Genomic DNA, 23,200 nt, shown 5'->3' on the forward strand with positions numbered 1-23,200 from the left:
GATTGGGGACATTGGGACTTGATTATCGTTGACAATGTTTTTTATTTATACTTATTGGGTCCTACTGATCCCTAACAGCTAGGACAAATTTAAAATGCATACCAAACAAAAGTTCAGGTCTCAAGAGGATATGTATTGAGTTATTTCCAACACTGGTAATTAGTCTTTCTGCAGTGATAGTTTTATTAGATCAGGTAAATGGTGCACTTGACATTATATCAGTGGTTGATTGATTAATTAACTTTTTTTTATCAATCATTCAGCCAATCACTCAGTTGTTTATTTGTCACGTGGAATTATACAAGGTAAAACTCCAGAGAAATGTGATCCCAGCTACTTTAACTCGTGCACTGTAGTTTAGTCCCTTTGTTGCATCTTCTTAACATCGCTGGCTGCTGCTACTACTTATGTTTTTGGGTATCACGGTTTCTGGCTGTGGAATGTTTTAACTGTCCACATGTCCTCACCTTAACAAAATGGCTGCATGGTCACTTCTCTCAAATATGGGCAGCACCGCACTGCAGCCTCCTTTGAACAATGTATAGCAGTGATCCACAGCAGGACCGGGACAGCGCCTCACATTCCCACTGACACACCCTGTGGGCACATATTTGAACATACACAATAAAAATGTACCCATTACAAACCTGTAGTGCACACTAACACTCTAAGTGGTTATAAATGAGATTAATGGAGTGAAACTGTTAAAGTATTACAAGTCTCATTATGAGTGCTCCAGTTAACCCTTAGGTCCAATGCTGATATGGTTGAACTAGTTGCCTGTATTGCATCATATCTCATGGTGACAGCTTTTAGATCTCTGTTTAACTAAAAAAGCCTATCTCCTCTGAGCTGTTGATGTAAGTATATGGTGAATAGATTAAATTAAGCATGACTGGATCCTTTTGTATAACGATGAACCACCAGGGGGCGCCACTTTCCTACCAATTTTTGAAATAGATCTATTCAGACTCCAGACTGTACACCAAACATAGTTTCTAAATTTACACTGCAAATGCTGGATTAAAATGTGAGTTAGATATAAAATAACAGAGACAGGGTCTGTTGTATTTGTATTCATTTGATATCAATTGTAAAAATTAACAGGTTTGAAAAGACTCATAGTTTTGGTCAAATCCATTTGGGGCTCTCTCAACACTCTTAAAAGCTGTGACACAGGACAGTCCATGACATGTGAGGAGCTTTATTGATGCACTATAACAACACAGTGTTATTTTTAATTCTATCTAACCTTTATTTAACCAGAAAAACCTCTCGAGATTAAAAATCTCTTTTTCAAGTGTCCTTGTCAAGACATGAAGCAACCTAAGTTACAGACACACAACATAGAACAAAAATACAGAATAAAAATGTAGAGCTCTAAAACAAGCAATATAAAACATAAAAAAGGTTACTACAAAGGAAAGCCAACAACTATGTTAATATATATTAGAAATGAACCATGACAACCCAAAAAACAGCAACTACACATGATTACAAAGACCAGCTAAGACGCACTGTGACAGTGGCATATAGTACATTGTTTATGCCGAGAGGAACCACTGAGAGCGCTTGCTAAACTCGATACGTACCCTCAGTACAGACAATGAACACCAAGTTTATTTTGGTATCAGATTATCTTATTTTGAAAATTCACATGGCTGTCTTAAACTCCTGTAGAAAAGTTGAAATTTTTTTGGGATAGGCTCCAGCTCAACCGTGACCCTCACGAGGATAAGCAGTTATGGAAAATGTATGAATGAATGAATGAAAATTAAATTAAATAAAATTAATAATAATAATATAAATAATAATCAGTTAATAAAATAAAATACCTTTTGATGGTCAAAGAGCAATTCGACAATTATTTGAAATCTTAAATTCAAAACAATGGAAAATAAAATTCATTATTGTAAAAAGGAAGTGGCACATGACTTTCTAATCAATAAATTATTTCTGTAAATATATAAACATAATGCCGTTTGGAAACTGTTAGTAACAAGAACTATTATTGTGCTAACAAGAACTCTGACAGAACTTCAGACATTGACACTGAACTCATCACAGCCTTTTTTGTTTCTTTCCTAAAGCACCTGAAGGCAACCTAATTAAACCAGACCAATTAACAGGTGTGTCGTGGCTACTTTTAAACGCGCGTGGATCCTCCTCAAAGTCTTCAACTGTCATTTCTCTCCTCTCAGAAGCTGATACTGTTACTGGCCTTTGTCTTTTGAACCAGTCATGAGTGGGCTTTTTGCTGGGCTGCAGAGGGCTCGACGGGCTCTTGGCCACAGAGCAGGTGTGATGATGCAACAACGAGCAAGTTACATCTACTGCAAACCACCTAAAGATAACATTGGCATTGTGGTAAGTTTACAAATGGGTTAAGTTGTCTTGTAGATGGATTTAGAGCTCTTAAAATGTTCTTGAAGATTTATTAATTATTAATTTTGGGGGTCATTTGGCTCTTTCCTGTAGGAATCTACGTTTGTGCTGACTGTGCTGAATATGGCCGTCCTTGGACCTTCTGGGTGGATACTTGCCCATGTAGAGGAATATAAATCCCGTGACTGATGGACGAGGCCCTGAATGCATCGTCAACACGTGTCAAAGCCACTGTGCCCGCTTATAAAAGTGCCATTTGAACCTTTTTCTGTTTTGTTAACATAATAAAATGTTTAATTTTCACTTTGGCAGTGTCTGTTGTTTTTAATTACCTGGTGCAGTTCCGCCTCTCCACCACTAGGTGTCAGAAGCTGGCGGCGGAAGTGAAACCTCTGTGTTTGCTTACAAACAGGCTGTATGGCGACAAGGCATCCATTCCTGCCATCTGTAGGGAATTTCTTTTAATTGTAAATCATTACAGAGAGCTAAAGTGCCTTTGAATGCGCCATGAAGCCGCTGGCTGGGACCAAGAAGCGTCCGAAAGCAGCCGGAGCTGAGGGTGCTCTGTCTCTGCAAGAAGAGCTTGTTGCAGCGATACACGGAGCATTTGAAGTGGCTGTGGAGATCGCAGTTCGAGAGGTGACCAAGCTTGTAGGTCAGGCGACAGGAGACGTCTATGAACAGATGCGACGGGAGAACGAGTCCCTCAAACAAAGACTGCAGAGAGCTGAAGCTTTGCTGGACTCTGCGCGCATGGAGGAGGAAAGAGGTGGCAGCTCTCCTACAAAGCAACTCGTGAATGTCACTAACCGTGCAGATCAACCGCCTCATATGAAGTACAATAAAAAAAACCCAAATCCTAAAGTGGGCAACGTGCACAGTCGCACGGGGGTCAGAGGTCACAATCCTCCTGCAGGTCGCAGCCGTCCACACCAGCTTCCTGAACCCCAACACACACCTGAGGAGCACAGATCAGAAGGTGACATGCAGACACATGTCAGTGATGCTGCTTCAGAGGAAAAAGGAGACGATGGATGTGCTGTTTCTTGTGATGCCTTGATTAAAGGTATGTAACAGTTTATGTGCAATATGACACATCTGCCTGATGGTAAACTGCACGTTTATATGAGGGCCAAATTGTAGTGACATGCAGTTGCAGCTGCATGTGTTACTGTCAGGACTGCTTACTGCTGTGCAAACAGGTCCCTTCATTTATCTGTATATGTAGAAGGTAATATAATGGATGAGAGATACAAAATTTAAATTACACACTACGCTACGAAACATCCAGCAAAAGCTTTAAAAATAGCAATCATCCATAATGAACACTTGGTTTATTTTGGTATCAAGATTATCTTATTTTGAAAATTCACATGGCTCTAAAACACCTGTGGAAGAGACTCACGCACACCATCTAACTTTGCAAAAATAATGATTTTAAGGCTGCATCGTTTCAGTGACTAGACCTTAACGATGCAGCATTAAAATTATTATTTTTGCAGCTGCAAGAGAGTGCAAGAGTCTTTTCTACAAGTTGTATTCTTCTCGTACCTCTCCTACGTACCTGTTTGGAAATAGATGTGCAGAGTATCCCTTTGTTTTGTGTCTAAAACACCTAAAATTCCTTTTGGTTAAAACAGCTACATTTGGGGATTACCATTTTTCTATTATATTAGGGTCACATTCTTTTGTTGTTAATCCTTAAAGTAATTTTTTCCATGTACACCATCTTAACCTCCTGAGACCTCGGCTTTACTTTAGTACGTATTTTTAATTTCTCTGTGCTGTCTGGGGTCGACCTGACGATTGTATAAACTAACTGTCCTCAAACAGGAAGTAGTTTTTGACCAAAAAAATGATGTCCTCATGCAGGGAGGATGGTTTTGTTTTTAATATTCACAAGTGTGCAATAAAACAAGTTGTTAATAAAGTCTGTGTCCTCAAACGAAACTGTAAGAAAGTCCCAACGTCCTTGAACAAGAACTTATCTTGTTATTGTTGCTAAAATTGGTCAAATTTGTCGTCATATCAAACTACAAACATTACTTATCATAAATAAACAGGTGTCAATCATGAAATGTGATCAGGCCTTGGACCTTGTTGACTTTGTGTCAGCTGCAGACTGACTTGGCAGAGATGGCTGCCATCTTGTTTTTACATGGATTTGTGTATTGTGCTCTTACTTCCACTAGATGGCATAAAAAAGTCTCCATGAATGAGGACAACAGGTCTAAGTGCTTCTAAATGAAGCATAAGGTGCAGGAAACCCAAAATGTGATGTCCTCATATGAGGACGCAGGGTCTCAGGAGGTTAATAAACACAAATGGTTTGAGGACACCTATAGGAAGATCTGCCCCTGAATGTGCTTCTCATGACATTCACAGAAAATGTGCTCAATTTCTAATTCGTAAGAATCAGCACTTTACGAGACAATTTAAGGGATATTTTATTATGTTTCAGTATTTAATACAGTCTAATGTTACTGTGCTCACTCTTTGATCTTTTTTGTTCACAGAAGCCAGTGAAGAAAACTCCATTGTGTGTGTGGTGAGAGTAGAAAGCATCAACCAGCCATGTCGAGACCTGGCAGGTCAAGAACGCCACTCGCCACCACCTCCCAGTGAGGATGAAGAGTTCACTTCAAAGCAGGTTACAGTAAAGCAGGAGAGGCAAGAAGAGGAGGAAGATGATTTGGCTTGCTGCTTAGACTCGATCAAAGTGGAGGATTTTAGTCCGGAGTGTATGTCAGCGGTGCAGTCCAAAATGCTGGAGGAGTGGAAACCAGAAGTGCTGGATATTCAGAGCCAAGACTCCAACGGTCCTCTGTCCTGCACCAGGCTGGCTCAGGGTAAGATGGAAAACAATGAGTGTCTGAAGCAAACACAAAATGTACCTTTTATAGCAAATGATTAAGTGGGGTTAACTGTTCTGATTGGTGATTTAATGGGTTATATTAATATTCAGTATCTTTATATCCTAAGCGTTCGGTGTTTCCACTCTAACACATCATTTAAACTTAATGATCTGATCAAATGTCCTTTCAAACTGTTTTTAATGTTAATAGCATTAAGGTAAAAAAAAAAATTTCCTTCATTTTAACCTTGCGATGACCACTGACCTGCGCAGATCTTCCATCCCTCTCCTCAGAGTTCCCAAACATCTTCCAACTGGTAGAACCAGCTCCCGTCCCAGAAGCCCCTCCACAGGTTTATGGAGTCCATGTGCGGACCAGCCGCAGCCTCGGCCACACCTTCACCAACCACCACACCTGCAAGTACTGTGGCCAGACATTCCACCTGCCCAGCTTGCTGCGGCGGCACAACGGCCAGTGCCAGCAGAAGCTCCAGCAGTGTTATCAGCAACCCGCTGATGGAAGCAAGAGGACCAGACTGCAGCTTTACCCACCGGGCTGCAGCCCCTTCCAATGCACGGAGTGCAAGCGAGAGTTCAACCGCATGGAGAACCTTAAGACTCACCTTCGCATCCACACGGGAGAGAGGCCGTACACCTGCTCAGTGTGCTCCAAGTGTTTCCGTCACTCTGGGGCGCTAACCAGGCACTTCCGTATCCACACCGGAGAGAAGCCTTACATCTGTGGACAGTGTGGGAAGTCCTTCAGGAACTGTGGGGGGCTCAAATTCCATCAGCGTTCACACAGCAAGTAGCTACAGTAGAGATGAAAAACAGCTGATATGATACAAAGATCAATATGTTTAAATGTATCATTTTTATGTAAAAGTTTGAAGTGGGATCATACTTACTGGCTTATCACATTTCTGACACACAGTATTGATGGCCCACATACATTAATCTAACCTAAAAGGAATATCCGCCCTTGTGTTTTCTTTTTCTTGCACGCCTTCTCGGTGAACGAAGAATCCAAAAACAGAAAAAATTCTAGATGGATTCAGGTCATAGGGGACCGTGTGTAACAACAGCAAAACTGTATCAAAACATCTGTTAATAAACTCTCACACAACTCACACAGTATAATCCATGTCTCATCGATCCAGTCGTATGTCCAGCACTTCCCTGATAGTTCTTTTGAACGAGGAACTGAACGGAAAATAAAACCTATCCGTGCTCTCTTTAAAGCCAGACTCCACTGACAAAAACAGTAATTTTACCTCACTGACCTTGTGAGCAGCTGGTCCACTGACTGCTGTCTTGATCAGTTAATTGTTATTGCATAACTTTGGTTAGTCTGAACTAACCCTTTAAAACACCAAAGTCACACAATAACACAAACAAACTATCTGATTGAGGCAGCGGTGGACCTGCATGTCCCCTTTTCAGCGAGGTAAAATTAATGTTTTTATCAATAGAGTCTGGCTTTGAAAAGAGCACAGACATGTTTCAGTTCCCTGTCCAAAATGGCTGTCTGTCTGGGAAGTACTGAACATTCAACCGGATAAATGAAACTTGGATTAAACTGCACAGGTTGTGTGAGAGTTTGTAAAAGGATAGTTTTGCTGTTGTTAAACGTGGACCCCTAAGACTTTGATTCATCAAGACTTATCTCTGTTTTTGGATTCTTTGTTCACCTTGCAAGCATGCAAGATTTTTTTTATTAACAAGTTCAATGTGAAACGCGATGAGTAACTGATAACTGACTCAAATGGATATGTAGAGGCTGTTCCATTAACTGCCAGATAATAGGTGACCAATTCATAAGAGGGACTCTCCTGTCTGTACTGTTTCACCTTTTTATAATAGGTCCTACTTTTAAGGTCACAGGTATTGTTTTTAAGAGCTCTCAAACTAAAGTAGCACCTCGGCAAATTATAGGAACTGTGAAGTGCATCATTTTGAAGTCAAATAAATTATTCTGGTACTAAAACAAATAAGATCAGCTGTATTTCAGTGATGATGTTCTATAAATCAGTGTCCTCATCAGTAGAAAGACAAAATATAGATACTGTAGCTATGTGATCAGCCACAACTGTACATGACGGCTCAGTAACACTTATTTATATGAAATGTGTGGAACCTTTTAGTGTTTTCTAAGTGCCATTTTTTTCTCAACTAGTTTTCTGATGGCCACCACAGTTTGTGTTCTTATTTATGGCGATCTTGTTTTTCTAATTGTTTGTGTGCCTCTGTATCTAAATATGCATTTTATATATGACTACTTGTGTGGAAAATGTCATTTATTTAATTAAAAGTGTGGAAATTGCTCAGAAAATGGACAAAGTATGACAGCTTTGTTTTATTGTACCAACATACCATGGAGCTGTTGATACCGGAAAATGCATCCAGGCCCAGATCAGCAACAGCCTCTGCAGAGTTCAGTCCAGTCTTTCCATGTCAGCTGCGTGACAGTGAGACAGCAGCCAGATCTGATACCAGTGGAGGAAAGATCATTCTCAGAAGACATTCAGATTGCCAGTAGAGGGCGATAAAGATCATATTTCACTATGTACACCTTTGTGATCACATCCTGTAATCAAAGAAACTAAGATAAGGCAAATGTTTAGTTAATATTTGCAATGCAGGTGTTTAGTCAGTGGATGTCTTTTGCATTTATCATATCAGAAATATTTTAATGTCAAATTACAACTTTCAAGTTTCATGACAAATTCAGCTCGCCTGAACTCTGGTGCAGATGTAGCTCACAAGACCTTACCGTCACTCACAGACAGTGGTTTCCTGAAATCTGCATTGTCAACTTTCTCCTATTCTTGCAATAACCACCAAGATATACTGTCGGGACTTTGGCGGACACAATGATAATGGCACAATATGGACTACTCTTGTTTGGCTCACAGGTATTTTACTTCTTACTTACTGGAAATATCTCTCTCACACACACACACACACACACACACACAAATGTTTGCATCATTGTGTAGTCAAACAAATCACATCTTCTCATATATGTGTTCAAAGAGCTGGTGGCTGCGGTGTGATGGAGTCACAAATGATGAGGTACTTATGAACTTGCTGCAGCTGCTAAACAGTTTAATTAAAGCTTAATGAAATCATTCCAGAGTCCCAGGAGATAGTCTTGTCCCATCACACCCTACCTGTCTGCAGACTCAGTAGTTTGGATGTTTTAATAAGGAAATAAGTTGTGTGTGTGTGTGTGTGCGCGCACACCTTTGTAAATGGCTACATTTCCCATGGAACTGAACCCACTGTTTAAAGATCACTAAACTCCACAGTACAACACATGTCATCAAAGGTTCTGCAGTTGAGTAACTGTTGACTGTGTGTCTTTGTGTTAAGGTTAGGGTCGGGGTTTTATCTCTGTTTCACCTCTCCCTTTATTACCCCCTGTGTGCGCGCTCTGGTATGAAAACAAAGCTCCAGATTCCTGCAGAAAACGCAACTGTCATCAGTTGTCCACCAGCAGCTGCAGAGCACAGTTTCTGTCCTGTGGAGGAGGAACTGGACCAAATGACTTAAATAGCACTGTAACATATGAGTTCTACTTTAAATCGCAGTGACACTCCAAATAAAACTCATATTCTGATCGTCAAACGCTCAGCTTTGTAGGATTGACTGGTGGCACTTAAAAGTTCACAGTTTCCATTTGTCATGTTTGCTCAGTAGTAATGAGGCAGTTTCAAGTAGCCTAGAGGACTCTCACTTCACTTCTCCAAAGTAAACTGTCTGTGACAAAATCAGTGTGAATGAATTATAGCTGTGTGGGAATGTGCAGTTCTCCCTCAATCTCAGCGCTGGCCCCCCACTGCCCTCTCTGAAGTGTCCTCCAGCTGCTGTTCCGTAACTGTCTCGCTGCTTTCAACAAGGCATAATATTACAAGGTTATTTTAAAATTTTCTTCCACTCAAAAATGTATTTTGCTAAGTGCTACTTCACAGTTTCAATGTGCTCACCTTAAATCTGAGTTTAAAACTTGCACCTTACACACAAGCAAGGTTTTGTGACATCCCAGCTGGTTTGAAAGCCAGTCATGGTCTCTTATGCAACTTGATGTGGAACGTTAAAGTCTCCAGTACACATACAGTGAAAATGTGACTTTACAGGGACGTAGGAGATGTTTAATGGCCATTGGTTAAACTTTGGAAATAAAAAACATTTGCATATGAATTCTGGATTTTTCAGTGAGGGGGAAAGAGAGCATTTTTAAACAAGGTAGGCTAACAGAGATTTTTCCTCTTCCTTTTTAAAAACAAACAAACAAACAAAAAAAACACAACATGCACAAATTATTATTTTAAGCAGTTACCAGTCTGTGATGTCATACGGTGTAATCCAGATGTAATCCAGATTTGTTAAAATATTAAGCGTCATTTTTGTATTCGTCCATGCTGTCGAGCAAGTTTGCTGCGTCTGTCAAGTAGCTGTCCGTCATTCACTCATTCTATAGCAGGAAATAACGCTTCAAAATACAAACTCTGTGCTGGAAATTCACTGTACTTATTCTTTATACAAACTTGACATGTTTGTGAGTCACTTGCGATCCAGTCAGAATGGACCCAAGACCCACTTTTGGACCAGTTGGGAACCACTGTCCTAGATGACACTGGGATCACCAGGGTAATGTTCTGAGTGTATGGATACATTTTCTATTTCAGAGCTGAGGACATTACAAGAGAATGAAGCTCATTTGGGTATATAAAAAAGAAAACATTTTGTGAGTCCATAAAATCTGGCTCCTCATAGTCTATGGAGCAGCTCCAGACTTTATATCCTATGACATCACTAGATTGAGACTTCCTTCACTGGTTTCCGGCTTTGAGAGAGAGTAGCTCATCACCACACATATTGATTAAACTCTTCTAGACAATGGAAATAACAATTGGAAGTCTGAATCCCCTTTAAACTCTGCAGCCAAAGCTCATCCCACTCTGTGATCGATTGTATGGCACATATGCCCTCGTCTGCGCTCGACTGTTCGGCCTGGATTAAACAAGGAAGCGGACGTAGTGGGGAAGGAGTCAGAGCTAACAAAGCCAGCTAGGAGAAGCAGCCAAACAAAATATCTGCTTCACCCGTCGGTTTTCCGCGCAGACAACCGGACAGTGATACTGACCGCTTTGTCTGACAGGTTAATGTTCACGCAGGAGGGCAGGCTGCCGCTATGTTGACCGGGCCGGTTGAATTTTTGGAGGCTCTTCCTTCCTCCAGGCTGATGATGTCGGTGGGGCTCTTCAGTTACGCCTGAGCTCCTCTCCGCTGCTGCTGCCTCACAAGTTGGCTGTTGGACACTCAGCTTGAGGTATGTTACCTCCTTCATATCCGCCACATAATACTGGCTGGGCTGAGGTGACAATAATATCTCTAGCAGTTTCCCTCTGACAGCTAACTTAACTTTCCTGTTTGACAGCATCTCACAGGCCACAGTACCGAGCGCTGATTTGGATGCTCCCTCCCTCCGTAGCTGCTCAATGTCACAATGAATTGTTTATTTTAACACGTTATTGTAACAAGATTATGGTCCGGGATGGAGTGCTCTTTAAATAAATACTTATAGTGTTGTTACAGGTTATGATTGATGTTACTTGTTTTGAAAACAAAGTACTCCAGTAAGTTATGGTAGCTCTGTTGAAGACTATATCAGGTACCTGTCAGTGTGGTCACTTACTTTAAAAGCCCATCATAACATTTTAAATTGAATAATGTTACACTGTACTAACCCTCTGCTCATTCAGTGATGCTGAACTCAGAATTGTAAAGATAACTACCTCCTAGATTACTTTATATAGGTTCAAAATAAACTTCCTCTACTCCTGACTGACACTAAACAGCCTATAGAGGAGCTTTTTTTAATACTAGGCTATAATTCTTATGAATGTGAATGTGAATGTGTATTCGGCTATTATACTGAATACTCCAAAAACTGCATTGTTTTAATTAAATACTGCTCTGAAAATGCAATTCAGCTGCCCTCACTAGTTGAAAGTTTCAGGTGTGTTGCACCTCTGTTGGGTGTTGTCAGAAGCAAAGGTGTGGGTTCGAGTCACATGACTTAGACTCTGGTCTCAAATTTGAAAAATTTAAACTCTATTTGACAAAATCAAAAACAACTTGCAGCTTGACTTGGACTTTTACACCTATTACTCATAACTGCACTTAAACTTGAGCCTTTTTTAATATTTCATTTGTAGATTTTAACATAACACAAACAGCACAAATACAAGTATGGTATGCAGAATGTGCAGGACGAAAATTACAGACAGAGACACAACTTCCAACAAACTTATTTCAATGTATGTGAATTGACTTGGGACTTGAGTGCAAAGACTTCAGACTTCCATGTGACTCGCAAAGCATTGACTTTGTCTTGTCTCTGGTCAGAATAATGCAGTGGGTGCGCTCCAAAAAAGCATGACCGGCACTTCATTTTAATGTGGCACAAGAGAGACACACACTGCTCACATTGAACTGTCGGCTCCACCACCTGCTGCTGTGTGATCATCAGCTGATGGAGGATCAACAACATACCTGTGCTTGCATTTCATTTAAGCAGCCTTCCCCGCCCTTGCGTTTGTATAACAAGCAGTAAGCCAACATGGTCAAATACAGCAAAGCCTGTGTGACACCTGTAACCACATCTACCCGGGATGTTACAGTACTTACACACCCTGGATTATACTCCACCACTGTTGCAGCACGATTCTTTAAGCAGTTTTTTTTTTAAAATGAGGCAATCAAAGGCTTCAGTCTCCCCTGCCTGATAATGTTGTTTTCCTTGAGTTGTGAGTGTGACTGTCAGGATCCAGGCTACAGTCTCCGCACTCCTTTCCAATCTCTATTTTTCCTGTTTGCTAATCTGGTCTCGTCCAGGACCGAATCGTGAAATTGGTTCAGTCGGGTCCAGAGTAAATCTCTCTAATGACATTAGCGAGCAGAAATATTGTATCCTTTTCAAGGTCAGTTCATCCACTGACTCCTGCCTGCTTTCTTTACCTCACTCTGTGCAGGGGTGATGATGCACGGCGTGTCCCAGGACCCCTCACATGGCACAGGGGAAGGGGGGGAGCTGGCACACACATCATCTAAAGACACCCCAGGGTCTCCAGATGCCTCGGAGCTGGGGAGCCCGCGGTGCACACCAAACTTTGACCTCCTCAACATGGTGGTGTCCTATAAGAGAATGGCTCTGTTTTTAGAACCAGCTGCAGACGCAGTGGAGCTGACCCGCTTCCTGCTTGGGTGTGTATGAGTGTTTGTCTGCAGCCTGTTTGAGCATCATGTGATATAATTGCTTTTGGTCTTGAGCAGCACTGGCAGGAAGCCAAATTTGTATTTGAGTATTCAGTATAATCTGTTTCTCTTATCCCTCAGATGGAAAATGCCCCTGTGCTCTCTGCTCGTCTGTTTGTTCCTCAATGTCTTCTTCTGCACTGTTAATGAAGGTAACATGAGGCAATAGGCAGTTAATATCGATCCGGCTTTTGTTTGGTGTTTTTAAAAGACACCTGAATAATTTACTAACTTACTGCTGTGTCTGCCTCTCTGGTGTCAGTGGGTTGGATCACAGTGGGTGTGGTGGCGGTGGCGGCGCCTGCTGCCCTGGGTTACCTGCAGGACAGGTGTGGGGGCAGAGCCTCGGATGCTGAGCTCCACAGGAGGCGCTATCACGCTGTGCACCGCAGAGACCTGCTGACAGTGCATCTCACCAAACAGGAGGCCATGCTTGAAGTCAAAGACCTGTAAGGATGACACTGCAGGGGATGGGGTCATGTGCTGTAGGGCCAAATAATGATTATTTTCATTATCTAATCATCTGTAAATTTTTTGAATATTTGCTGCTCGTGAGTCTATAAAATGTCAGAAAATAGCCCAAAGCTAAAAAAAAATTACACATAAGGCAAATAATCACTTTTGAGAAGCAGGGACTGGATTATGTTTGGTATTTTGCCTTATCAAATCTGTTTGAAAAAAATGTGTTGAGTTAACGCCACATTGCAGTTACTTCTGTAAACAGCTTCATGAATGTTTGGGTACTTTGACATCTACCGTTAAAAATGAGTATCCTCGAGGCCTTACACACTTGTTTTATTTATTTCCTGCCTCATAAAACATTTGCAAAGCTGTTTAAAAAATGGGTCCCCAGTCATCAAAGCATTGCCCTACAGCTCCGCCTGTGGGCACAAACTCCACAGGATACCTTTACATTTGCATGTTTTCTTTGTTTTAGACCTTCATAAAAAAACGGTTCATTAAAAAAATGAATATATGACATTAGTTGCCCTTTTTGAGAACAGGTTTACAAACTATGGCTTGTACCCTGGTGTCATAAGTTTATGTGACATTTGCACATGGTGTTTGTTCATGTATGGGTTGAAGTGCATCTTTGTTCTTACAGTGTTTGTGTCTGTGGGTGTGCTCATGTTTGTTGTTTCTATTAGGTTGAAGCACCTGGATGACGTGTTGTCCTCTGCCTGCCAGTCAGCAGAAACCTTTTACAAGGTCCTGTACTGGGATAACCATACCAAGTCATCAAGGTCTACAGCCACACACACACACACACACACACACACAGAGTACCACCTGTACGTGAGCAGAACTGAGCAGTCGAGTCATTGAACATTATTGTTGTTCTGCTCATGGACTTCTTCACAACAGACCAGATAGGGTCATATTGGATCTAAGAATAATGAAATCGACATTTGTTTTTTACCCAATTCTCATTTTAAGTTGATGTTACTTTGTGCTGTGTTCTGTTCTATGTGATTTGGAACAGCAGAAAAATCTTTCTGTTAGAAAATCCATGCAAACACTTTAATCTAAACACCATATTATTTAAGCCTAGGTCAGACTGCACTGGCAGATCAGTCACTTACATGGTAGTGTGTCTTGAGTGTGACCTGACATTTGTGATATCTCCTTCAAGGTTCTATGGCGGGATGTTAGTATTGGTGTGCCTACTCTATGTCGCTCCTCTCGGCTGGGTGCTCGCTGGGCTCAACAACATCATCTTCCTGTGGAACAGAGACTTCTGCAGAGGTTAGTCCTTCCTGTCCATATAGAGCACGGCTGAACAACACTAACTGTCATTTAAGAGAGTCTTGCTAAAGTGGTTGTTCTTGTGGTTCCAGTTTTGTTGGACTTCAGGAAGCTGCTCTGCTTGGGCCAAGCCGAGGCCTCAGAGGGAAAGTGTGAAGAACAGGAACACAGCAACTTGTTGGACAGAACCCCCACACCGACTAGTGTGGAGGTAAGAGGAAGGAGCTTGGTGGAGCAAAGTGTATATGGGTATTTGAATACTGAGTGATTTAGTGGTTGTGATTTACATTAAAACCAACCGTGGCTGTAAGCTTCTTATCCACTTCATCCCTTGCTCTGATCTGGTAGGAGTAATGCATATCCATCAGTTATAGCTCGGCCACTGTCCAAGGTGCTGATCCTGGGACCATCAGCCCAGTATTTATAGATTGAAGTCTGGGTAAAGCAAAAATAAATATGTGTTGTCACACCACAGAAAAAATGGGTCACACAGCTAAATTTGAATGATTTTTTAAAATAAGTTTCAAAATCGTGAAACAAATGTGTAGTATTGTTTTGCTCTGAAATGCTGAGGGGGCAAGTCTTGGCTGTCCAGTCCAGTATAGTGAGGACGTTGACGTATCTCAGCAACAACCCAAAGCAATAAGGCAGCGTTTATGTGTGATAAAGTGGCAAAGTAGCATCCTGAGTAAGTTATTAGTAACTCACAGAAACATTGCGTGCAGTAGTCCACCTTCCACCTTCCCTTCCTTCTCTGTTTCTCTCTCTCTATAACATGCACAAACACAAAGTGGCACAGCAGAACTCAGTCTGTGTCATTGTCTTGGTCTTCAGTCCTGACAATTGTGCTACAATATGCATAAAGTTGGCACTTTGGCTGTCAGGTCAGGTGGTTGATTAATGCATATTTTTGGAGCTTGGGTCTCTTAGGCATATTAATACAGGTATTAATACATACACCCCTGCGGGTATTAATAATAGCTAGATAGCAACTGTAGGCTGTGGATTGAATTGGTGAACCATGGATGCTGTAGTGTTTATAATATAGGGGAGGGGTCATGATAATGAGTTTAGGCCTGCCGAAAAAATCTTATTCACAAAGATGGTGAAAACAGTTTAATGGACTTAAATATTTGTGTGTGTCTGTGTGTGTGTGTTTGATGACAGGACTTGTCTCCTGGCAGTGTGGAGGAAGCTGAGGAGGCAGAGCCTGATGATGAATTTAAGGATGCCATTGAGGTAAATACTACTCTAAACTTAACTGTGTTTTTTTAACCTTACCCTTGGTTTGCTGTTGATATTCCCTAAAGTTTTTCTTTCCTGGCTACCCCTACTTATTCCTTATCATATCAGATCTGACGGTGAAATAAAGACACCCAGGCATCTAATATTTCTTCTTACTGTTTTTTTTTAAAATAGTTGATAAAAGACACCCCAGGGTAAAAACGTGCATTACAGCAGCTGTATACAAAATTTTTATCACCTGTGTGTCCACCATTGACCATATCTGGCCACGGAAAGTTAAATGACAACTAAATGCCACAGGTAGACTTTAGTCAAGGTTCGGAGATACTTCAAGTGTAACTAAAGCAGGCAGGATGTGCCTGGAGTGTCATAGCAAAGAGTCTGAATATTAAAGTAATAATGAGAGATTTCAGTTTTTGATTTTGTAGCAAAAGTATTTTTTTTTGCTTTGTCATTTTGGATTGTTTGTGTGGACTGATGTCTGGTCAGTTTAGGAAAAAATTCTTCATTACATATTTCAATCACAATTGTTGGAGCTTGCCATGATTGTGTGAAAAGTCTTCCCCTCGTGACGTCTGTTGTGTTACCTCCTGTTCTTTCTCTGCTGTCCTCTGAACTCAGGAACATTCAGTTTCCCTGCAGGTGAGTGTCGCCCCCTCCCCTCTGTTTAGCAGAGGCTACTGCACTCCACCCACTAAACCCACAATAAAGAACCACCTGACACATGAACATGACATCATGTGTTGTAACCTTGTGTGAGGTGACCTTGTGGTGTAGTTCCTGCTTTGCCCTTTGAAGCATGGTTTTTGGGTATGCTCCTGTGTAATCACACTGAGTATCAGTGTTTGTGGGTAACATTGTTCTCATGTGTTGTTCTGCTATCTGATAAGGAAACCCCTTTGGTCTTAGTGGTAAGTGGATTTCCCAGTGCCTCCCATCACACCATCCATCATGTGTTTGTTCCCTTGGCATGAGTCATGTGATAGTTGTAGGTAACAGTAGAATTAACAGGGCCATGATTGTTGTCTCCAATAATCCCATCATTCATTTCAAGTCTGCATAACTGGCATTGTTCATGAGACATCTGGCATTAATGAAATCAGCTGTTCCTTCCTCATGTCATTACAGTGTTATGGACTCATTAACGTGTTGCAGTGTTTGTGTGTTTTGATTGAAAGCCCACCTTTAGCTAGTGTTTTGCATTAAAGCATTTTCTTTATTTAATTACACAGTGTAATACATAAAAGTTTCTGCATAGTATCAGATTTATTTTAGAGTTTCTGGCATGTTTTCAAACGGGCTGTTTGCCGTGTAACACACAGCAAGCAGAAACAAGTTATCCTGCTCTCCAGATGACCTGTGTGATTCTCTGACTCTCTGGTCTGCCATCTTATAAAGCTGTAGATGCTTCTTTTAGCAAATCAGGCCATACCAACCTGACTGACTCATTGCCATCGAGAAAGTGGGAAATAGACCCTTTAACAAGTCATGGGCTACGTTCACACTGCAAGCCTTAGTGCTCAATTTGGATTTATTGCTTAGTTCAGACTTTTTTTTGTTTGGCTCTTCATATTTTGTAAATGTGGCCAATAATAGATTCCAGTGGGAACTGGTCACAGTCCTGAACTGGCCCGCATGCGCAAAAGAACAATAACAAAGACAATGCAAGCAGCACACTGTTGTACGAAAGTAAACATGGAGGCCACCGAAGTCTGTGTTAACAGTTTCATTTATAAGTTGATGTGCAGGAGAAACCAGGGGATTTGTGAGCAGATGATAATGAAGACCAGGGTGAGGAGAAAGTTTTTTTGTGGAGCAAATGGCTGCTACTTCTGTACGGAGGTGTGTGTGGATGCGGAGTCGGAGCCCGGAGTAGTGGGAGCGAGACATTAATGGCTTCACTGAGACAGAATTCATCCAAAATTTCAGGATGTCGGGGTGATTTTGAGCTACATCTGTAAGCGCCTCTTCATGAAACTCATGCGGCAAGACACTCACTAATGGCGAACGATGTAAAAGTTGTATGAATTGCGATATGAACGTTCAGACTGAGATCACCTTGCATAGAAATCAGGCCTGCATCTGATTTAGGACCACATATGAAAGTGGCCCAAATAAGAATTGAAAAGATCACACTGTTATTGGGAGAAAAGAAACAGTTCTGAGTCATATATGAGCAAAAAAATTTGATTTTGGTCACTTTTACCTGCAGTCTGAATGTAGCCTTATTGGGTAGTATGTAGGTAGATGAGGCATGCTGTTGGCAGCTATAGAGGTATCAGCACTGCTTGTTATATCTGTATAGGCTGAGCAATCAAAGGATATAATGATGAAAATTATTTTTCTCCTCACAGCTCTTTAGGGGCTTTGGTGTCCTCGTGTTTGGTGGATAGATTAAGCACAGCGCTATAAACATGCATGTATTTTTCCTGTAAATGCAAGTATTTCCACCTTTGTCAGTCTCCCTAGTTGCTTGGATACTTGCCATCATCATGCTTGATTTATTTGCCAAACATCTATTTGTCAAACTGGCTGAAATTCACAATGAATTTGATCCAGTTTATACCCTGCTGCTAAGGTTGGCTCTGTTTCCTGGGCAGGTTGTCATACTCCAAACGACTAACTCAGATTACACAGTACGTGACTGCATTTTTCTTTGTTCATCCCTCCTCCTCTCTACCCCCTCCCCCCTCCTCCCTCAGGAGGATGATGACGGGCCTCTCGGAGCTCCCGAGTATGACACCATCTCCGAAAATGGTCTCTTGAGCCGAAACGAACCAATACGCAGCAAGGTGTCCAAACTGACTGAGAAACTGCGTAAACGCTACCCCACCACCAGCACAGGTCAGTCTGCTGTGACTCATCCGCCGGTTTATTTCCTCTTATTATACCTCAGTGATAAAAGAAGAATCTGTCTGAGGTTAGTCTCACATTGCAGCTCTGAACTGCATTTGATTTGGTTTTTCCTAATACTCTCTATCTATCTGTGTTTTGCTCCAAAGGAAACTGTTCTAGCTGCAACGCCGTCTTCTCAGTGCTGAAGAAAAGGGTGAGACCGAAAACTTGTGACAAGAATTGGGATATATTTAGGCATCTCGTCATCATATTTAATTTTGTCTTCCTGCTCTATTGTCACAAGCTTTAAAGCAGTGTCTCTTTGTATCACAGAGAAGCTGCAGTAACTGTGGCAACAGCTTCTGTTCCCGCTGCTGTTCCTTCAAGGTGCTGAGATCTTGCATGGGGGCAACAGGTGAGAACGGAAACAAATTTCGAAAACTGGCTCATTCTAACAATTTTATTTTTAGACAGTCTCTGTCCCTCTTACTCATCCGATTAATGATCTTATTTTCTCATCATTTTCTCCTCCTCAGCTCCGGAGGCCCAGAGAGAGACTGTGTTTGTCTGTGCTGCCTGTAATTCCTCTCTCATCAAGTTACAATGAGATGTCGGTCTCGTCTCCCAGTGGCCAGCTGGAGGCCACTCACTGTTCTCCCCCGAGCCCTCCTCCAAGTGACTGAAACCCTAACACATACCTTGGTTTTCAAGTTAAGGCACTTACATGTGTCAACCCCCCCCCCAATGCCTTTAGTAGTCGTATCCCTCCTTAACTACTCGTGTTGCGTATGGGACTTCTACTGTGATATGTTAAATATTTGTTGTATCAAATCTCAATGAAGAACTGGACCTCATGAATTAATGAGACTTGCTACAGAGCACAAAATCAAAGGACCTTTTCCCTTTGCTGAGCAGAGGGAGGTGCAAATCATGCAGGGTGGAGGCCAGTATTGGGCTGGTGTCGGGTTTATAGGCTGTCGGTGGTTTTGCTTTTACATGCTTTGCCTCGTCACAAAGTCGATTCCACTTGAATGTTGATATCTTCAGCCCTGTGTAGCAGTTTAACTGTACTGTAACGCTGAGAAGACTTTTCTGTACAAACAAGACTAAGGCTGGCGTGATAACACGATGGTGTAAGTAAAGGCTGGCAGTGTGAATTTGGTTTGTTCAGATGAACAAAATAATAGACGCATGACCATAAGAAGCTCCACATTTGGCTGATTGCCACCGTTTGCGAAGGCTGGCCAGCCACGCTCTCCTGTGGTCCACCAGCACACTTTGACCTGCAGCTGGTCAACATTGTCATGTGATTAATAGTCGGTTTGTCCAAGTCTTTTGGGAGAATGTTTTTCCCACCACCTAGAGGATCTTACAAGACAAAAGGGGAATAGATATGGTATTCCATAGAACAATGGTACGTCTATGGCAGTAAAGTGAAAATACATGGCCCGCAGTGAATCACGTTACATTTTTGACCAGTTGCCAGCGTCTGGAGTGCGGTGGAAGAAATTTAGATAAGTTGGTTTATTGGACCAGCTTGATCTACTTGTAATGATCAAATCGGTGTTTCATTTTGGTCGGCGTTTTCTCGTGTTGACATGTCAGATTTTTGAAGTATAGCAGCAGCCTATAAGTCAAAAAGCTACTCGAGGTCCCCGGAGCCTGTGCTGTTCCTCTAACTGGATCAAAGTCGACCCAACTGGACTAAATGGACCGAGCAACCATCTGAAATCGTCGTCGGAGCCTCACACTCTTGCAAGCGGGACTTAAAAGAATTGATGTCGAGGCATTATAACCCAAGATGTGGATTGTGGTGGAAACGTTGTTTTAATCATGATTCAGACACAGATGATTGTAAAAGTTTGCTTTGCTTTTATCGTAATCAGATATGAACTGTTACTATAAATTGTTCTACTATATCTAATATATTTAATTTAAATCTCCAGAAAGTGCAAGTTATTATTTGACCTAATGATTAAGTCTGTATATGTTGCCCTTATTTTATGGATGAGATATGCCATTATTGAAATAAACTCTGTGATGATTTCATTAACTTAAAATCACATTGGTTAGGTACAGTCATTTTGAGTTTGAGATTTTCCAGCAGGCTTTGCTGTTGTCTTTGCCTCAGTTGTATGGAAACAAAGATAGGCCATAATTAAAGCAACTGAATACCTAATTGTAAGACTTAACCACTACTTCAAGAGTAAAGTAAAAACTTTAATACCACTGAATTCCTAACATTAAAATATTCAACATTAAAAAGAGTTTATTTCAGGTTTAGTTGGAAATAAACTGATAGGATAGATCAATCATCTCATCAGCTCCACTAAGGCTTGATTTTGTATCTTTGGTAGCCCAGATGTTCCAGTTAGAGTTTTCATTTAATTTTGGTATCTGACTTTTAGTAATCCAACTAAAGCCTCTTGAGTTTTTGATAAATTGTGACTTTTTTGGTAAAAAAATTAGAAATTTACATGGAACATCTTGAAAATTTATATTTTAAAAATGGGACTTTCAGTTTACTGTCAGGTAAAAAAAAAAAAAAAATCACATCTTTCATGCATAATGGGCATTATTTAACTTTTCAATAATTCATACTAATTTTACACCTTACCACTTTTCCAACTATTCTTACACATTTAAGCCAGCATTGATGTGTAGCGTCAGCTTTTCAGCAACACTTAAAACATTCCACAGTATTGGTATTATTTAACTTTTCAGTGATATTCCTACTAATTGAATCCATTATTGCTTTTCCAATTATTCCTACTAATTCACTCTTATGAATTAAAGCCAGCACTGCAGTGTAGCATCAGCCTTTTAAAAAACCGTGAAATATTTTACAGTGTTGGTATCATTCAACTGTTCAATGACATTCAAACACATTTGTGCTAGCATTGCAGTGTAGCGTCAGCTGTTCAGCATGCAGCATTCACACCCAGTAACGACCTAAATCTGCACTTTTTCGTCAGATCTTTAGAGCGTTTTTGTGTCCTTCAGCTCATTGTTTTGGTTTTATGGCCTCTCGGTGCTCTCCTCAACTGTCTTTAGCCAAAGGAGCCCTGATAAAACCACTGTGCACTACCTGCTTAAGACCAAACAGCAGACAGACATCATCAGCAACTAGCTGAGGAACATAAAGACGCATTTAGCAGCTAAAGAGACAAATATTTTCCTCAGAAGGAGGAGGAGGTTAAAACAGAGCTAAAAGAGAGTGAATATTGGACGTATACATCAGGTGGCCAAAAACAGGGCTTTGTCCGTCAGATGTGTAAATAGGCAACTGTTCAGTCATAATAGGTCAGTGTTGCCAGTTAATCCGTTAAGGATAATCCTTACATAGTAGAAAAAGCACAGATGCTAACAAAATGAATGATGACTGATTTCCCTTTATCTGCTTTGGTTTCAGGGTCTTGGTATTTTGCATGCTGGCTAACTGTCATACTGTTTGGTTTACAGGGACACTTGAATAGAACAGAGCTATGGTTAATCTGAAAAGTAACACTAAAGACAAGATAAATGTTGTCTTTAAAGGTATACTGTGCAGAAGGTGTCAGTTACTGTTTGTAAACAGTATCACCAACAAAATTGAAAGCCAACCCCAGATTCATTCTCGTTCACTATATTTGCATCTTATCTTACCTTATCTCAGATAATTACACTACAACACATTTCTCGTGAGACTACTTTTGTACAAGTCTAGACATTTGTTTTTAGGAAAGTCATCAAGAAAAATGAAGCACTGAAGTTCCTCTAATGGCCACTTGAGGCTGGCTCGAGAAGTGAGTCAATCCCCATAGACCTCCATGTTAAATTAGCAGAAATAAACATGTTTACAGCCCGCCATAAAAAACCGGCTTTGGTCTCCAAAGCTAATTATTCCCTTTCATGACAGTTGTGCAGGGAAGTTTATTTTTTATATAGTTCACCTGTTTCAATTTTATTTATGCTTTAAATGTATGCATATTTAAGGAAGGGCCACTTTGGGTGACATATTGTCTGCCGATAGTGTCCTCGCTTCTTACTCACTATGTTACAGCTCCAGCCTCTTATCCAAATTTGGTAAACCTTGGCTCAAAAACAAACAAACAAACAAGACGGCGATAGCTGAAATGCTGACCTCAAGGCTTCAAAACAGAAGGGTGATGTTATGGTAGCTATGTCTATTATGTTTTCAGTCTATGATAGTACCGTTAGGGCAGCGTCCACATTAAGGCTGCTACTACCGACTTTTTCATTGTCGATTAATTGGTGGATTAGTTGTTTGGTCTGTACAATCTCAAAATATTGTGAAAACTTTCAGTTTCCGAGAGCCCAAGATGACATCCTCAGATGTCTTGTTTTGTCCAACACATTCGCAATCCGACCTCGTTATATATCAACGTTTGGTCATGGACCTTCCATGTCCAGATATGACATGAAAGGTGTGGGTGTGTTGGTTCTTCAAGTTCTGGGAGGTTGTGTCAAGTTCTGCCTGTTACATGCATTGTCTTCATTCAAGATACGTACACTTCTGTTTTCAGAGGAAATTTACCGTTTACATACAGTCTCTTTCAAATTAAACGCACTATATCAGTACAACAATGTGAATAGACGTTTTCTTGCCCTCCAACAGCTAACGCACGTGGTTGGGTTTAGGCAACACGTGGTTAGGTTTTGGCAACAAACGCACGTGGTTAGGTTTAGGAAAGAAAAACAGGGTTTTGCTTTAGAATTTTACGGGATGCAAGCACCGCTCTCCCTGGTGAAGGTCAGTGTTTGCTGGACTCATCCACTACCTGTCCGACCCACCTACTAGGACTTTCGTTG

General features: G+C 41.1%; 2 protein-coding genes and 1 long non-coding RNA gene across 6 annotated transcripts; all 3 read left to right on the forward strand.

Annotated features, from left to right (window-relative positions):
• Positions 1-2,161: 2,161 nt before the first annotated feature.
• On the forward strand, positions 2,162-2,687 carry LOC126390506 (uncharacterized). The gene is made up of 2 exons (XR_007569971.1): positions 2,162-2,367; positions 2,479-2,687. It is a non-coding gene; the product is annotated as an uncharacterized LOC126390506 (long non-coding RNA).
• Positions 2,688-2,767: 80 nt separating this feature from the next.
• si:ch211-284e13.5 (uncharacterized protein LOC793850 homolog) lies at positions 2,768-7,650 on the forward strand. 2 transcript variants are annotated; one of them, XM_050044831.1, is made up of 3 exons: positions 2,768-3,451; positions 4,902-5,234; positions 5,513-7,650. In XM_050044831.1, the coding sequence occupies exons 1-3, from the start codon at positions 2,893-2,895 to the stop codon at positions 6,049-6,051; spliced, it is 1,431 nt and encodes a 476-aa protein (XP_049900788.1). In that variant the 5' UTR covers positions 2,768-2,892; the 3' UTR covers positions 6,052-7,650. The 2 variants fall into 2 exon arrangements, with proteins under 2 accessions (XP_049900788.1, XP_049900789.1); XM_050044832.1 differs by having other exon boundaries at positions 5,534-7,636.
• A 2,601-nt stretch (positions 7,651-10,251) lies between these two features.
• On the forward strand, positions 10,252-20,448 carry zfyve27 (zinc finger, FYVE domain containing 27). Of its 3 annotated transcripts, XM_050045017.1 has the most exons (14): positions 10,252-10,574; positions 12,280-12,511; positions 12,644-12,714; positions 12,825-13,011; positions 13,711-13,806; positions 14,196-14,308; positions 14,401-14,519; positions 15,476-15,547; positions 16,175-16,195; positions 16,444-16,464; positions 18,256-18,397; positions 18,556-18,602; positions 18,722-18,803; positions 18,925-20,448. In XM_050045017.1, the coding sequence occupies exons 2-14, from the start codon at positions 12,285-12,287 to the stop codon at positions 18,993-18,995; spliced, it is 1,269 nt and encodes a 422-aa protein (XP_049900974.1). In that variant the 5' UTR covers positions 10,252-10,574; positions 12,280-12,284; the 3' UTR covers positions 18,996-20,448. The 3 variants fall into 3 exon arrangements, with proteins under 3 accessions (XP_049900974.1, XP_049900975.1, XP_049900976.1); XM_050045018.1 differs by lacking the exon at positions 16,444-16,464; XM_050045019.1 differs by lacking the exons at positions 16,175-16,195; positions 16,444-16,464 and having other exon boundaries at positions 10,253-10,574.
• The last annotated feature ends 2,752 nt before the right edge of the window (positions 20,449-23,200 follow it).

The sequence above is a fragment of the Epinephelus moara genome, chromosome 5, assembly GCF_006386435.1.
Source record: "Epinephelus moara isolate mb chromosome 5, YSFRI_EMoa_1.0, whole genome shotgun sequence".
Classification (NCBI taxonomy): domain Eukaryota; kingdom Metazoa; phylum Chordata; class Actinopteri; order Perciformes; family Serranidae; genus Epinephelus; species Epinephelus moara.